General features: G+C 48.2%; 1 protein-coding gene across 2 annotated transcripts; it reads left to right on the top strand.

Annotated features, from left to right (window-relative positions):
- Positions 1–11,082: 11,082 nt before the first annotated feature.
- On the top strand, positions 11,083–15,936 carry DUSP6 (dual specificity phosphatase 6). 2 transcript variants are annotated; one of them, XM_034772464.1, is made up of 3 exons: positions 11,088–11,897; positions 12,536–12,973; positions 14,516–15,936. In XM_034772464.1, the coding sequence occupies exons 1-3, from the start codon at positions 11,495–11,497 to the stop codon at positions 14,821–14,823; spliced, it is 1,149 nt and encodes a 382-aa protein (XP_034628355.1). In that variant the 5' UTR covers positions 11,088–11,494; the 3' UTR covers positions 14,824–15,936. The 2 variants fall into 2 exon arrangements, with proteins under 2 accessions (XP_034628362.1, XP_034628355.1); XM_034772471.1 differs by lacking the exon at positions 12,536–12,973 and having other exon boundaries at positions 11,083–11,897.
- Positions 15,937–17,143: the final 1,207 nt, after the last annotated feature.

Here is a 17,143-nt window from a genome sequence, read left to right as displayed (position 1 = left end):
ATGAATAGAAATTGTGCATCTAAATCCCCTAAATGGTTTTTGAAAAGCTCAGGCCTTAAGTGCCACTTAAATGTTCCAAGGATTTTACAGGGGTCCTCTGGACTGGAGCGTGAAATTCACCCCTAAATATGCATAAAGCACAGAATATGCATAAGGTCCGTGCAACTCAAGCAATCAAAATATGATGCAAGTGGTGCATATGACTTATGCTGGGCCCCAGTGCAAGGGAGAATTTCACTCCTAACAAGCCCCCAAATCAGGGGTTGGGGGTGGGCACAGCTCTAACCTTTGCAGGATCCGGCGACCAGGTATGTCTGTGACTGACTGGAAATGGGATGGCTAACATGCATGGCAGGTCATACCACTTTCCTTCTAGAAGGTTATGTAACATATAGGGTATGCAAAGAGCGGCTTCCAGCTGAGACTCAGTTGTTGGTCTGTGCAGACAGCCATCATGTGGGACTTTGATTAATGGGCTAAGCCTGACCCAGTGTGCAGCCAGCAGTTGACAGGTATAACATGACTATTTACTGCCTGTATCCCCTCCCCCCCACAAACCACCCTGAATTGCATTTTGCCAATTTGTTTTAATTCTCTGAGGGTGATTAGTCAGGTAGGGTGTGCTGGGGAGAGGTTCTGGTCCCCTACCAAAAAGCTGCTGCTAGCTATCCACTTGCTTAAGTCTCACATGGCGCAGCATTTTCAACTTGCATCACAGCTCTGCTTGACGTAGTGAGGTGGAGTGGCCTCCGTTGGAACTGGAGTGTGAGGGACCACTGCACTCCCCTGGGTAGACAGAGCCAAATCCACCCTGACCCCCTCACTGGAAGTACCAGAGTGGGACAGGAAGTAGAAAAGGAGAGCCCTGGAGCTCAGTTGCTGCTGAGCCATGGGAGAGTCTCTTCATGGATGTCTCTTCTAGGGAGCAGACGCCTCTGCAAGAGCCCGGCCCAGCCCCAGAGTGAACTGACAACTTGTCATTGGGGGGAGACAGACGAGGACCTCTAGGAGCTGCCAGAAGCTGACTACCCTGAGGAGATGGAAGGTCTCTAGACCATGGGGCACTACACCCTGACTCTGGTAGGAAGTAGCCCGGAGGGACCAGACTCTAGTCCAGTTCTGATGCCTGAGGGAGAGTCTGTGTTTCGGGAGGATCCCCGCTGACCCAGTGGCGGACCCATCTGCCACTGTTAGGGCCCTGGGCTGGGACCTGGTGGAGTAGGGTGGGCCTGGGCCCCCCTACCTGCCTGCTGCCAACCCCACCCCTGGGGTGGTGGCCTATGCACCCGTAGGCGGAAGGCCTGTGTGTTGCTTGTACTCTCTGCCCTGTCCAGAGGGTTCCTCTATAGACTGTTTGTAGCTGTTTGCCCCAGCCAGGTGGCTGAAGGCTATAGACTCTTCGTGGCTCTGCCCCTCCCAGAGCTCCCTGATAAACTGCTAATTATAGGCTGTTAATTACTGTTTGTCCCAGCCAGGCAACTGTGGGCCAAAGACTGTTGTGCTTCACCCCACCCACGAGGCTGGAGCTTTCCCAGATAAGACTGTTACTTGCGACCTGCCAATAGTGGGGCAGAGTGGCCTTTCTCTGAACTGGAGTGTGAGGGACCATGACACTTGGCAACACAATATCATGGTATTGTGAGACTCAAAATTTGTGGGCACAACTTAGAAAATACATACCCACTTCTTAGAATGAAGGCACTTCATTTTACTTTTCACCATCTTCCTTGGTTTGGGTCTCATTGTTTGTAAAATTTCAATCATAGCTGGCAATAATAATGCTTCTTCACCTTTGTTAAACATTTTGAGGTTAGTGGCGCTGACAAGGAAAATCTCTAGGTCTTAAGTAGTAGTATTATTTCATTAGTATCAGGCAAATACTTCGTTAGGGTTGATAGGGCTGCATAATATTCAGTAAAACGGTTGAATGGCTAAGATTTTATTTTGAATCACTGCCATTAAAATGGCACTGAAAATGATGATAATCCAAATATTTTTTCTTCCAAAAAATGTTGGCAGGAAGCTTTATCAGAAAGGTAAATATATATTTATCATAAGACTACAAAGTAACAAATTAATATTCTAAACAAGGGTCTTCTTTCTTTTATCACTTACATGGGGTTTACACAATTGAAACTATTGACATCTGAGGAGTTAATTGTGTTCACAGGGGTGTAACTAAGAGCAGAATCAGGCCCAGGATTAAGAAATATTTATTTTTTCCATAACTATGAAATATTCTGGCATTTCTCCCAAGGAATGTCTTCACAGAAAAATATGGTTGTGTTAGAAGATAATCTTGAAGAATCATGTTAACTAATGTGATGCTAAACATAACTTAGCAGTCAGTGTAGACAAGGACAAGCTGGGTTTAATGTCGTATCAGCTAGCCATCTGAAATATCTCTGAGTGATTCTGGATCATAGCTTCACATACCGCCAACATCTGACAGAGGCCGCTGCCAAGATAAAGGCTAAGGAATAATATAAGCCACAAACTAGCGAGGATCAGCTGTTTACACCTTGTGGGCAGCTACTTTGGCCCTTGTCTTCTCAGCAGCTGAACATTGTGCACTAATATGGGCAGGTAGTGCATATACAAAATTCTCATAGCAGTGCAGTTGAACACTGCTACCAGAATTGTCACAGGAGTGTTGAAATCAGAACCAGCAGTCTGGCTCCCTGAACTCGCATATACCTTTCCATCATCCCTTTGAAGAGAAGCAGCACTAATCCGAGAATACAGCCATGAAGTAATTAACCCAGACTTGCTCATCTATGACGATCTCACCCCTGCCCTCTGAGATGCCACCTAAAAGCCAAGAACCTTTTCCAGCTAGATGCCAAAACTCCCAAAACCTCAGGACTGTCACCAATAGAAAAGTGGTGGAGGCTGTGGGAAAATAGAAGGGTCAAGAATCAACATCTGGTTACAGATCCTACAGACCAACTCTCTGGCTTCACCGTGCCATATAAGATATGGATCACAGTGAGCTGTATCAGAACCTCAAACTAGTATTGCAATTATTTACTACACAAAGACAGCCTTGTATGTGGATGTGAAGCAGACACCCAAACCATGGAACGTCAAGCAGGACTGGTCTTACCATGAGGCGAACTGAGGCGGCCGCCTCAGGTGCCAGACTGTGCGGGGGGCACCACTAGGACCCAGAGTGTAGAAAATTGTGTCTGCTGCTGGTGCATAGTTATTCTCTCTGCTCTAGATGCACAGAGATGGTGGAGTGCTGTGCTGGAGGAAGGAGGGCACAAGAGACATAATTAGGGCTACTATATGTCCGGATTTCCCGGACGTGTCCGGCTTTTCGGTCTATAAATAGCCATCTGGGGGGGATTTTTAAAAATCTAAAAATGTCCGGGATTTCCCCCCGTCGGCTATTTATAGACAGAAAAGCGGCGGCCAAGCACCGCTGGGCAGCCAAAGCCCCTTCCTGGCTCCCCCCATCTCCTGCAGCCTTACCACACTGTCCGGCCCCGCAGCTGTCTTTCTCCTCCTCCCCTCCCCTGAACGCTCCGCCCACCTGCTCCTCCACCTACCCTGCTTCAGCAACTCAGATCTTCGCGGGAAGTCTGAAAAGAAGCAGGGCAGGTGGGAGGCAGCAACAGGTAAGCTGGGGCGCGAGGAGGAGAGCTCCAGGGAGGCGCGGCCCTGGCCAAGCGGCTCCCTCCAGCCCGGGCCGAGCGGCGCCCAGCGGCCCCAGCGGCTCCAGCCCAGCTCGGGCCCCAGGGCGGCGGCCCCGGTTCTGGCCGAGCGCGCAAGCCCGGCGCCGGCCGAGCACCCCCGGCCCGGCTTGGGCCCTAGCAGTGCCAGCCCGTTTCCCAGCAGCGCCAGCTCAGGCCCGGCCCGGCTCCCAGCAGCGCCGGCCCGGCCCAGCTCGGGCCCCAGCAGCGCCAGCCCTGGTTCCGACCCGGCTTGGGCCCCAGCAGCGATCTCCGGTCCGGCCCCAAGCCCCGCAACCCCGGCTGGACCGCAGCCTGATTCCTGGGCTCTTTAAAGCCGGCCCTGGTCACGGGACAGGGAGGGGGGGTTGGATGGGTCGGGAGTTCGGGGGGTGCTGTCAGGGGGACAGGGGTGTGGAGAGGGGTTGGGACAGTCAGGGACAGGGAGCAGGGGAGTTTAGATGGGTCTGGGGTTCTGAGGGGGGCTGTCGGGGGCAGGGGTTTGGAGAGGGGTTGGGACAGTCATGGACAGGGAGCGGGGGGGGTAGATAGGTTGGGGGTTCTGGGGGGGCTGTCAGGGGGGCAGGGGTGTGGAGAGGGGTCAAGGCAGGCAGGGGGCAGAGGGGGTTGGATGGGTTGGGAGTTCTGGGGGTCCTGTCAGGGGGTGGGGAGCAGTTAGATACGGCATGAGAGTCCCAGGGGTCTGTCTGGGGGTGGGGGTGTGGATAAGGGTCGGGGCAGTCAGGGGACAGGTAGGTTCATAGGGGGGCAGTGAGGGTGGGGGGTTCTCAGGAGGGGGCAGTCAGGGGACAAGGAGCGGGGGGGGTTGGGAGTTCTGAGGGGGGCAATCACGGGGTGGGAAGTAGGAGGGAGTGGAAGGGAGCGGGGCGGGGCTAGAGTAGGGCTCCTCCCCCACAGTGTCCTCTTTCTTGCTTGTGGAAATATGGTAACCCTAGACATAACAGGCAGGAAGGAGAAAAGTTAGGAGGGAATAACAAAAAGCAGCAGGAGCTGCAGAGAGATAGAGGAGGAGGAGCCTCTTATGTACCTCTCTAGCACCCCCAGGAGCCTGGATTGATTAACACCAGCTTCTCAGGGAGCTTCCTGTTTCCTGCTGCTTCCCTGAACCCTCTTGAGGAGAACAGGCAGTCAACTGAAGAAGTAGGAGCCAGTTAGGCCCTTAAGACGCTGATATCTTCCCTCACTCAGGCCCTGCTACCAGCCTGCTCATCTGTCGCTTCACTTGAGTGTTGAGAGCCACTATAGCTGGCACAGAACAGCAGTCATGAGTGAAAGAAGAAAACACCCCTCTGGGTCAGCATTCAGAAAAAGAAAGAAAGCAAAGAAAGCTTTTCTATCTAAGCAGGAAGGAGCTCTCTTGAGATACGGAGACACAAATGTTCATGGTGAGCCTTCCGGCCCCAGTGAGGATGTGAGTGGTGAGGAGATGCCTGATCTTCTAGTTAGTCAGAGAGAGTGCAGGTGACCTGTCAGCTATTGCAGCATCCATATTTCCATCTCAAATGGATATAACCATGCACATTCCTGGTAGTAGATCAGTGTAGATCAGAGAAGAGTGTGGTGGAGGCACAAGAAACAGCTGCTGCTGAGTTTAGTCCCTTAAGTCTAGATGATCCAGGACTGTGGACCCACTTGAGCAGTAGCCTGAGGGACTTCCTTGTACTGCGTCGGCCACAGCAAGTGAAAAACTTCATGTTCCCCAAAGACAATGAAAATAGAAGTTTCCATCCAACACATTACTGGCGTGAAATCCCCAATGGTGACAAAGTGGAGAGGCTATGGCTTATGTACTCAAAAACCCAGAATGCTGCATACTGTTTTTGTTGCAAACTCTTCCAGTCTAATGTTCCAGACACATTGGATTCTACAGGAACAAAGGACTGGAAAAATCTGGCTAGAAATCTGGCATGCCATGAGAAGGCAGCAAATCACCAGAGAGCATTCCATAGGTGGAAAGAGCTTGAGATGAGACTAAGATTAAAGGCCACCATAGATGATCAGCATCAAGAGAAGATTGCATCAGAGTTTCTTTACTGGCAAAATGTTCTGAAAAGGCTCATTGCCATTGTGAGAATGCTTGCTACCCAAAACCTAGCACTGCATGGCATTTCAGATCAGGTGTATGTGCCAAACAATGGAAACTTCCTTAAAATTGTGGAGCTGATGGCTGAGTTTGATGCTGTACTCCAGGAGCATCTATGAAGAGTCACCAACCAAGAAATATACAAACACAAATACCTTAGAAAAACAGTTCAAAATGAGATCATAGAGTTACTGACAACAGAAGTCAAACAGAAGATTGTGGCAGATCTGAAGTCAGCAAGCTATTACTCTGGTGTTCTGGACTGCACACCTGACATCAGCCATACGGACCAAAGACTTTAATGGTGCGTTTTGTAACAACAATAGAACCTGGTGAAAATGTCCCTTCAATGGTGACTTTGATATATCTGGAGCAATGGAACAACTGGACAAAGCAAAGTCATACCTACAATCTTACCAGTCAGAGGAGGGATTTCAAAACGTTCTGAAGAGTGCACAGAAGTTGGCAGAGGAACTTCACACTGAAGCTATTTTCCCACCCATTCAAGAATACAAGAGTCACCAAAGAAGAAGACATTTTGATTACGAGGCACGGGATAATCCCATAAGAGACCCCAAACAACAATTCAAAGTTGAATTCTTTAACCAGGTGCTAGATTGTGCAATACAGTCAGTTGAAGAATGTTTCATGCAGCTCAAGGAACACAGTAGTACATTTGGGATGTTGTATGATATTCCAAAACTCCTCACTATTCCTGAAGAAGACCTACACCAGCAATGCAGGGCACTAGAGACAGTGTTGACACATGATGACATGCACGATATTGATGCGAGTGATTTAGGTGATGAACTGAAAGCCCTTTCAAGATACATTTCAGCAGGATCAACTCTAAAGGCTGTTCTGGAATATATGTGCACAAATAAGATGACCACCCTCTTTCCAAATGCTTTTGTTGCTCTGCACATACTTCTAACACTTCCTAGTTGCCAGTGGAGAATGCAGCTTCTCCAAGCTGAAGTTAATAAAATCACATCTATGCTCCACAATGACACAGGAGAGGCTGGTTGGCCTGGCAACCATCTCAACAGAGCATGAGCTGGCCCAGACTGTGGACCTTCAGGAAGCAGTTCAAATCTTTGCAACCAAGAAGGCACGGAAAGCACCACTTTGATTATTCAAACAGATAAAAATGCCAGTGTTTACTATGCAGACAAGAAAAGTTACATTTGCTGTTCAGGTGTTTGAAAGTTAAGTGTTACTTAAAATTTTTGAACAAGGCATTTTAAGTTGTTAGTTGTTAGGTAGCAGAGCAGTACCATGAGAGGAGTAGAACAGAAGAAGGCAGAATTAAGACCTTTCAAAGTTTTGGCCCAAGTGAGGGGGCATAGGGGCGTCATTTGAGCTCCCTGCCTCAGGTGCCAAAATGTTGTCGGCCGGCCCTGAGTGAACAGCTGTCCCCTAAGATCCTCCAGAGGGCGGCCTTGATTCATTCCATGCCCCCACCAGCCATAGAGTAGATGACAAACTTGAAGGTTGACCTTTAATGTTATTTTTACGTTCACCATACAAAAGAAGAAGAAACTGGCCATGGTTTGTCACAATGCTAAACCCAACTTGTCCTGCTCTATATTGACTTTTAAATAATGTTTTACATCATGTTAACATGACTCCTTCAGCTCCTATTCTAACATGACCTAATTTTTTCTAATAAAGATAAGCCCTCACATTCTTCAGATTGCAGCTCTTGTTGGGAAGGAGGTTAAGACAGAAAATATAGCTCATTATTTAAAAAATAGGTAACCAGAAGTATTTAAAGCTGTTGTAAGGTAAATCTATTAATATATCTGGAGTTCTAGGGGTAATTACAGTTAAGGTTAACTGGAGTTTTAGCGGTAATTACAGTTAAGGTTACCTAGGAGTTTCCATTCTGGTACTCTGTTTTCAGTTGCTTATCCTTTAAATAATTTTCACCTTGAGAGCTGAAATTTTCCAGGCCTTGTGTCCAAATCGAGAGCACATTTTTGTAAAATTTGAACAAAAACAGTTCAGAGATATTTGAGAATGTGGGGAGTAGGGGAAAAACCTTTTCGCCCTTATGGAAAAAAACCTGGAAGTTTTTAAAATTGCTGTGGCACTGAAGTGGGTGACAGCAGAAAGTTGAAATGTGGCGAGGAGAAGAAAGTTCACTGTTCCTGTAAAAATCTGTTTTGATTTGCCCACGTAATGGGCATTAAATTGTAGTTTGTGCATGCAAAGTTTAACAATGATAGCACTTTATAATAACATGGCAAAAGAAAGAGCTGCACTGCACATATGTGACTAATGTAGGACCATAGTTAAAATAGCGAGCCCTTCAGTATTCAGGCAGAACAGTGCTGACAGACAGCACAAACTCCAGGCATTACTGAAACCCCACTTCTAAGCCTCCAAAATAGGTAGTGAAGCAGGATGCTGTGAAAATAGTGTGTATGTGACTGAATGGTTAAGGCACTTGACTACAACCCTGAGTTGGAGACTCCACTTGATCTCATGCTGAAAGGCCAATTCCAGTTCACCCAGCTGCAAAATAGGTCCCTGATCCGTCAGGACAGTCAAAGGTGGTTGGATGTGATGCTGTATACATCACTCCCTTGTGTGTGGTTGGTTCAATGTCACCTATGGGACCTTTGCCATCATTAATTATACTGTTGTACCATGTGCAACCTTCATTTTGGCAGTTCCTGAATGTTTAGGGACTTAACGTTGCAGTTTTAATGTTCTTCCAAATGTAGGTTTTTGAGCAGAATACATGGGAATATTCATGCAACGGGATTGTGGGTAAGTGTACCCTGGGTGTATACAGAGGTCTTCCAGGGGGTACATCAATTCATCTAGATATTTGCCTAGTTTTACAACAAGCTACATAAAAAACACTAGCAAAGTCAGTACAAACTAAAATTTCATACAGAAAATGCTTTGTTTATACTGTTCTACATACTAGACACTGAAATGTAAGTACAATATTTATATTCCAATTGATTTATTTATAATTATATGGTAGAAATGAGAAAGCAATTTTTCAGTAATAATGTGCTGTGATACTTTTGTATTTTTATGTCTGCTTTTGTAAGCAAATAGTTTTTAAATAGGGTGACCAGACAGCAAGTGTGAAAAATCAGGATGGGGGTGGGGGGGTGGATAATAGGAGCCTATATAAGAAAAAGACCCACAAATCGGGACTGTCCCTATAAAATTGGGACATCTGGTCACCCTATTTTTAAATGAGGTGAAACTTGGGGGTTCTGCAAGACAAATCAGACTTCTGAAACGGGTACAGTAGTCTGGAAAGATTGGAGAGCCACTGCTCCAGGAGGCCCCAGGGAATGGGCAATCTAATTATTGCATAGCCCTGGCTGTCTGTGGAGCCTCCTGATGTCTCAGATAAAAATGTGGCTCCAGCCCAGCAGTGGTAAGGTAAATGAGGTGAGCCTTTTAGAACCGGTTTTGCACCGAGCCAGCTGTTAGCAACAGGCTCAGAGGTCAGATCAGGCTTGTGAATTGTGCCTTTCAATACGCAAGCAGCTCAGTATCAAAGCCGCGGCTCTCGCTCCAGGCAGATAACCCCTACATGGTTTTTTTTTTACACCGCATGGGCCCTTCCTCTGTGCCAGACCCACGGAGCAGGGCAGCAATTGGCGAGACCGGCTGAACTGCGAGGAGCGGAGAGCCCCGCGCTGCAGGTGGCGCTATCTGCGCTGGGGGCGCCGGTACATTGTCCTTCCCCAGCTCAGCCGAGCAGCGCTCAGTGACTGCTCTCCTCCGGCAGGGCCCACGCTGCCTGCCCAGGGCGCTCAGCCCCTGTGCACGCAGGAAGGGCCCCTCCCAGGCACTGCCACGGCCGGGGAGCTCCGCACAATCCCCTTTGTCTCCAGGTCGGAGCCTCGCTGGCTGCTGCGCTAGGGGAGGCCGCTTGTGCAGCGGCTCCCCGCACATAGGCGGTGACGGTGCCCGGGGGGGATGAGCAGCAGAGCTGAGTGGGCTCCGCTCAGTCACGATTCCAGCTCCCGAAGCCAATAGCTGCATTGGGCTAGCTGCCGCTGCCGATCGGGCTTCCCCCCTTTTTAAGCACACGCACACGCTGGGAGGCCGTTGCTTCTGAAATGCGTTTCCCCTTCTTTATTGTCAATGGAACAGCTAGAGCTTGGCACGGGAACTATGTCATGGGCCTGGGAGCCGGGCTACCCCCTCTGGCCAGGCGTCCTCAGGCCCGCGGGGGCTTTGTGCTACAGAAATGATTTACGAGGAAAGGATCCCTCTGCTATACAGGACTCTTTGATGTCAGGCTCTCAGAACAATGGACAATAAACCTACAGGCGGACACCAAGGCAAATGCCACATGACTTTCTAAAACACACATTAACTCTGGCCCACGCCTAGCCCTATTTAAAACTGGCACTTGGACAATTAGCATTGCTTGCCTGGAGGGGAGAACAAAACCTGCATTTTCTTACAGCAGGCCGCTTTCTCTCGGGATGCTGTTTAAGGTCATCCTCGGAAACAATGCAGAACTCTTCACAATCAACCGTATGTTTATTCTTAAAGTGATAGCGGCGTTTCAGTTCTTATTTCCGATTCTAGCGAGAACCCGGCTTGTGTAGGGAATGATTAGATTAGAGCGGTACACTTCACCACTGCAAAGAGCAATCAAGGACAAATACAACCCACGGCCGGAAAGAGGGCATTCAAAGAACAAATTGTAATTAAAAGCCCGGCTCAAATCAACCCAGACGGGTTGGGGGAGATACAGCGGCCTAACCCGTTCCTATAAAGATCGGGATTTTGAGGAGACAATTCGGAGAGGGAGAAGGTGCCTCTTGTTCCTCATACAATTGCACCATTTGTTGTCTAATCGCTCTGCTGCTATGTGTGAACTTTACCAGAAGGAAACATGAGCCTCAGCAGCACGGCCCGGGTTGCTGCGTCTCCCCCCCCCCCTCACCTGCCCCCACTCCTCCACCGCCTCTTTCGCCTTCCTCCCGCTGAGCTGCTGTTGCTGCTTGTTTGCACTCAGCTTATCCGGAGCGGAAATTCCTTTCCGTTTTTGTGAATGACAAACTCATTAACAATTCATCAACACAACCTGTTCCAGCCGGTCCGTCGCCACGGCAACAGCCCCTTCCGCGCGCCCTCATTGGCTGGGCGAGAGAATGTATCCATTGAGACGTTCCGTGTTTGTATCCATTGAGGAGCTGCCTGGCGCTGGGGGTGTGCGGGGCTGATTCAAAGGGACATTGATCACATCAAGGGGACGGAGCGGAGGAGGAGGAGGGGAAATCACGTTGTGAGAAGCAGGGGGGGCGGGGGGAGCCGGGGCTGACGAGCCGCACACAAGGGGGGCAGAGGGAGAGGGATCACACAAGAGCAGGGGCCAGTGCAGTATTTTTGTGCTCAGCGAAAGGAGGGCAAGTCAATGGCACGTTAATTGGATTTCATTCACTTGGGGAGGAGAGAGAGCCCGAGCGTCTGGACGGGGCCGGCGATTAGACAGGTTCATTCAGGGACTCATTGACAAAAAGCTGCAGCCACCCGCATTCGGGAATCAGAGCGCTGGTGTCCTCCCCGAAATCTATTGCTGCCCGTGCAGGGGAGGCGACCGAGGGCGGGGGTGAGTCATTTTTCTGGGGTTGCAGGAGTGCAGTTTAGGGGTTCAGCCTTATGCCTCAGTGAGCGGGCAGTTTATAAGCCACACGCCGCTCTCCCCCAGCCTTTCCTCATGCTAGATACGTTCAGGCCCGTGCCCTTCGTGTCGGAGATGGCTGTCAGTAAAACGGTGGCTTGGCTGAACGAGCAGCTGGAGCTGGGCAACGGCCGGCTGCTGCTCATGGACTGTCGCTCGCAGGAGTTGTACGAGTCGTCCCACATCGAGTCGGCCATCAGCGTGGCCCTGCCCGGCATCATGCTGAGGCGGCTGCAGAAGGGCAACCTGCCCCTGCGCGCCCTCTTCTCCACCAGCGACCAGGACCGGGAGAAGTTTGCCCGGCGCTGCGGGACAGACACCGTGGTGCTGTACGACGAGAACAGCAGCGAGTGGAACGAGAACACGGGCGGGGAGTCGGTGCTGGGCTTGCTGCTCAAGCGGCTGAAGGATGAAGGCTGCAAGGCGTTTTATTTGGAAGGTGAGGGGTTAAACGGACCTGCTTGGGACCGGCCCCAAATCCGCGGCTGGGGGGCGCCCCGCTAGGACCTGGCGCTGGGTGGGTTTTGTTCTTTGTCTGTCGCCTGGGGTATGTCAGCGGTAGCCGGGCTGTGCACATGCCTCAAGCTTATCTAGGCTTAGGACCCTCCATGGCGTTGACTCCAACGCGTGCAGGAGTCATTTGGGGACACGCTGTCTCGCGCCTGCACACCTGGGTGCAAATCCCTGCAAGCCACAAACGGGGGGGAGGGGGATTTTCTCCCCAGGAAGGCGCTCGGGTGGGGAGCTAGCGGGGCACAGGACAGAGCTGTCGGTGGTACCCGTTAGCGGCCCGTGAGGCAAGGACAGGGTTGTGGCTGAAGGAATGCGCGGCTATCCATTTCTGTAGCTGGCCCCAGCAGGAGGGAAATGCATTGAGCTCCGCTGTGGAATGGATTCCTGTCCCCCGCTGACAGCAATGCGGTTTCCCCAAACCTGGCCGCCGCACGTGGCTTTATCTGTGCCCCTCTCTGTGTGTGACTTGGGGGGAGGGGGTGCACAGAGTCTATCTAGGCAGAGAGCCGCTAGGAGCTCGCCGCCGCATCTCAGGTTGCATTTGTGCTGTGCTTTCCTCCCCAGGTGGCTTCAGCAAGTTCCAGACCGAATTCGCCCTGCACTGTGAAACTAACCTAGACAGTTCATGTAGCAGCAGCTCTCCTTCTCTGCCAGTCCTGGGGTTAGGAGGCCTGCGAATCAGCTCCGATTCCTCTTCCGACATTGAATCTGACACGGACCGAGACCCCAATAGTGCCACTGACTCAGATGGCAGCCCTCTGTCCAACAACCAGCCTTCCTTCCCCGTCGAGATTTTACCCTACCTCTACTTGGGCTGTGCTAAGGACTCCACCAATCTGGACGTTTTAGAAGAGTTTGGCATTAAATACATCTTGAATGTGACCCCCAATCTGCCTAATCTCTTTGAGAACGCCGGAGAGTTTAAATACAAGCAGATCCCCATCTCCGACCACTGGAGTCAAAACTTGTCTCAGTTCTTTCCCGAGGCCATTTCTTTCATAGGTGAGCCCTAATGAATTATGACCGCTAAAGGACCACCAGATGTTTATCATTTCCAGAGTTTAAACCCTTAATCTTTTGTATTTGTCAGCCGCATGTCTCACATAGCCGCTGCGCAATGTTCGACTTTCAGAACTGATTGAAATTAAAAGGGCGGATAGAATTTGTTTTTCTAGATTTAGGCGACAAGCCCTGTTGAATTAGCAACTATATTCACAGATTGCAAAAATGTTTACTTGTATGTCGAGCTGATATGGGATCACCCCAGAACAGTCCATCCCAGTGTGCTAAATTTGGGGAATAAAGAGAATCCACACTAGTGCATTTATTAGTAATAGTTTTATTATTATTTACCTAGTTCATAGTCTTAAAAACAGAGGTGATGGGTTTTGGGTTTTTTTGTTTGTTTGTATTTTTGTTTTGTTTCCAAGAGAGAATTACAATTAAAAGTAATTTCAGATTTATAGTGGTATAGTTAGATATAGCCTGTAAATAACGGTATCCTTTCCAGAGGTATAGTGTTTTTAAAGGTAAATCTCCAATAAATAATTGTATTCCTTTCAGATTTAGCGCTTTAGCTAGATCTCCTTTAAATAATTTTGTCCATCAGTTTCCCAAATGTAAGTCAGTGAAGAGTTCTGCCTAAAATCTAGGGTGCAAGATACAGTCACTTCACACATATCACCCTAGGTAGATAATGTTTTCACACACACCTCAAAACTCTTTCATGTTACTTATTCAGATTGATATTGTTTTTCTCGCTGAGCCACCATGGGGATTTCTGATCTCCTCTTAGTATTACTATTAGTTTATTGTTTTTCTTATTTGAGGCCGGGGAAAGGGGATTATGGTTGGGCATACTGTGTGTTGGAAAACTGTGTTGTAATCCAGTGGAGAGATACCGGTGCTAGTGAAGTATGTAGGTAATCTGAGCCTAGCAAGAAGAAATGTGGGCTGGAAGCCACGAAGAAACTAATCTCCAGTCATTGTAATGCATTTCCTTTTACAAAGGAACCCATTTTCCAGCAACGTTGACATCCTGTTCCTCCTAATGGGCTGTCCCCTGTGACTTCCCTCTTTCTTTTCAAATGCCTGAATACCTCCATTGTTAGCAGCACAACAGTTGGAGAATAATTTAATAGACCTTTGCAGTCTGCTGGTCTGTGTAAAAAGCATTCAGTGGCATATGGCGTGGTTTCTAGTTTTCACATGCTGGGGGAAATGTACACAGGGAGAATAGTTTTTTGGGGGCCAGCATTCAGTACAAATAGCATCTTTTGAAAATAAAAATAACAGCATGTTTCCTCTGTGCCACTGTGAAGTTTCATCAGCCTTCTGATTTACATGCTGTTCTGATCTCAGGGTCCGATTCTGATCTCACTTTGGTTTTGCACTAGTATAACTGTCTCCGTTGACCTCACTGGAGTCATTCTTGATTCACACTGGTAATAAGTGAGATCTGAATCAGCCCCCCTTATATTTCTCCTATGTCACAGCTGGATCATGAGCATCTCTTTCTCTTGTGTTCCCTCTCTGTGTGTGCAGATGAAGCTCGGGGGAAGAACTGTGGAGTCCTGGTGCACTGCTTAGCAGGGATCAGCCGCTCGGTCACCGTGACCGTCGCATACCTCATGCAAAAGCTCAACTTGTCCATGAATGACGCCTACGACATTGTCAAGATGAAGAAATCCAACATCTCGCCCAACTTCAACTTCATGGGCCAGCTGCTGGACTTCGAGCGGACCCTGGGGCTCAGCAGCCCCTGCGACAATCGCGTGCCCAGCCAGCAGCTCTACTTCACCACTCCCTCCAACCAGAATGTCTTCCAAGTGGATTCCCGGCAGTCCACGTGAGCGCTCTCCAATGGCCTCCCCGCCAGGTCCGGATCATGTGATCATTCCTCAATGGTTTCCCTCTGGCAGCAGGAAGGAGATGGAGCTTTGCTCTCTCATGGCCCCTGCCAGTGCACACTGGGAAAGGTACAAGGGAACTTGCTGAAGTCTCCCAGAAGGAACATGTGGCATTGCCCCAAGGCAGGCAGCGCACCTGCTGGCTACACAACCACCCACCTGGCCAGGGGCGTGGAACTGAGGACTTCCAACACGTAGGGGGAGACTGGGCATTCTGAGCATGTGTTCTCTAGTGACTGGGAATTTCCTATTTCCTTCTTTGCTTTGGGATCTGTAACATAGATTGTTGTCTTCAGTGAAGACTGATTCTTTTTTAATTTAGAGGAGCCAAAGAGAGAGGTTTCAGCTCAGTGTATTTGGAGTACTTGTTTGATGCCAGTTCTGTAGTGTGCTATTTGATCAGTGTAAATATTTAATCTTAAATCCATGGGCAATGTTTTTATTTTTTAATTTTTGCCTATAGAAAAGAAATCAACCCAAAGGACTGCTACATTTTTGTGCTCTTCATGAATTATGTTTCTGTCCCCTTGCAAAGAATACATTTGCAGCATGCTTGATTTTATTGTTCAATTGAGCTGAGGCAAACTTGAGAGACAATGGCTATGGTCAGAAATTTGCTATTCACATTCTGGGAATCAGTAGAGTCTCTTCCTTTTTTATTTTTCTTTTCCTTGTAAGTTCACCCACACCCCTCTTGTGCTGCTGTTTCTCCTTTTTTTTTTTTTTTTTTTTTTTACCTTTTGTAAATAGATCATCTTGGAAGAGATTTGTCTTCAGAAACATTTCAGATACGCTAAACAGTGCTTTATCTCTGTACAAACTCTTCAGGGAGCTTCACCTCAAATGCAATATTTTCTTTTTATTTTTATTTTTATTTTTTGTTTAGAACTGGAAGTACACGTGATCATGTGTACTTGTGCGTACGCAAGGTGAACTTGAACACGATTGCCAATGAGGGAGAGCCTAATTCATGGTGAAAAAGGTTTAAGCTGGAATTTATTATAAGAATGTACATTTTTAAATTATTAATAAATAACTATTTTTGGCTATTGAGAATCTGAGTGGTTTATTTCCCTCCTAGTGATGAATTGCATACACATCGGAATATTTTTAAGGAGGGTGTGTCTCTTTACATGTTTGTACAGCCCTAGCACAAAAAAGGCCCGATCCCTGCTTTGGCCCACCGTAATCTAAATCAATAGTTAATGCTCAGATAGCGCTATCATCTTAGCCTGGCGGGGAGGATGGATCTCTATAGTCTCTGCTTAATCACCGAAAAGACGGAGCATATATAGAACAATTCAGACTTCCCCCACGCTGCCCCATCAATGTACTGCTACCCTACTGTGGCAGGGCTGCTTCTAGAGATGGGGGGAATAATTGTTTCTATGCTTATTGAATGAATAATTTTTGCCTTTCTGCTGAGCATGCCAAAAGATCTGTGTTTTCTGTGGCGTGGTTACTTAACTACAAATAGTAGGTTTGAAACCACCAACTCATGTCACTGAGACCCATAGACAATCCACAGAGAGTAAATGACTGTCGGTCACTGCTGACCTGTGCTGGAACTGTGCAGGTTCTAGATACAATTAACAATGCCTGAGACACCCAGTTTCTTCTTTAGCTGCACTGAAACAATTCTGGCTGTGCAGAAGGAACAGGTTAGATTTTAGACATGGTAACACTTCAGATCGTAACTTCCTGTTTGTTATAGTTAATTTAAATAGCAAGGATGGTAATATACATTTCACCCTAAGTCTGCATGTTGTCAAGTCAGGATTGGCTGATTCTCCAGCATACGCTGCGGACTGGGGTGCTTTAGAATTCCTGGCAACCAAAACATGTTTCCTGTAACTTTAGGAACTGCAAGTGTGTGAAATGAAAAACAAACAAAACACAGCCAAAAAAAAAAAAAAAAAAAGTTGGTGTCTCTTGTAGTGGTGACCTAGATCGAGTGCATAAACTGTGAAAGTAGAAGTGGGTTGCAGTTAAACTTGGCTTGTGCTAATCCAGTTTTGAACGGTTTCCGCTCCTGGCATTCCCCATACTGTGGTGTTCAAAGTGGAGATTTGCAAGCAGCTCTAGCAATTTCCTGTCCAGCTGCAGCTCAAGTGACTTTTTTTTTTTTTAATATGGTCTGTGGATAATTTTAGCCAGTTTCCTCTTTGTGGATTATTAATCTGCTTTCCTTGTAGAAACAGCATAGCTATGTTCCTACTGTTCTGCTGAAGCCAACAGATGGCCTCCCCGCCACTTCCTCTCG

This window comes from Trachemys scripta, chromosome 1 (genome assembly GCF_013100865.1).
Source record: "Trachemys scripta elegans isolate TJP31775 chromosome 1, CAS_Tse_1.0, whole genome shotgun sequence".
Lineage (NCBI taxonomy): Eukaryota > Metazoa > Chordata > Testudines > Emydidae > Trachemys > Trachemys scripta.
The sequence above is the reverse complement of the archived record's forward strand: the minus strand, read 5'-3'. Positions and strand labels throughout refer to the sequence as shown.